At 66.6% G+C, this 338-nt stretch overlaps 1 protein-coding gene across 1 annotated transcript; it reads left to right on the top strand.

Moving 5' to 3' along the window:
- Nucleotides 1–3: 3 nt before the first annotated feature.
- Nucleotides 4–330, top strand: LOC104078380 (retinal homeobox protein Rx2-like; the record flags this gene model as incomplete). Its single annotated transcript, XM_009580001.1, has 1 exon — nucleotides 4–330. A coding segment is annotated over one exon (327 nt), but the record flags the coding sequence as incomplete, so codon positions are not given.
- Between the last annotated feature and the right edge of the window lie 8 nt (nucleotides 331–338).

Below are 338 nucleotides of genomic sequence, written 5' to 3' on the forward strand. Positions count from 1 at the left end.
TCACCCATCCTCTCCTTCAACCGCTCACCGCAGGCAACACCCATGGGCCCTCTCAGCAGCAACCTGCCCCTGGAGACATGGCTCAGCCCGCCTGTGCCCAGCGGCACGGCCCTGCAGACCCTGCCCGGCTTCGTGGCCTCGCCGCAGAGCCTGCCTGGCAGCTACACGCCACCACCCTTCCTGAACTCTCCGGCAGTGACCCATGCGCTGCAGCCCCTGGGGGCCATGGGGCCACCACCACCTTACCAGTGCGGGGCCACCTTCGTGGACAAGTTCCCCTTGGATGAGGCAGACCCGCGCAACAACAGCATTGCTGCCTTGCGGATGAAGGCCAAGGA

This window comes from Fulmarus glacialis, unplaced genomic scaffold (genome assembly GCF_000690835.1).
Source record: "Fulmarus glacialis isolate BGI_N327 unplaced genomic scaffold, ASM69083v1 scaffold44956, whole genome shotgun sequence".
NCBI lineage: Eukaryota > Metazoa > Chordata > Aves > Procellariiformes > Procellariidae > Fulmarus > Fulmarus glacialis.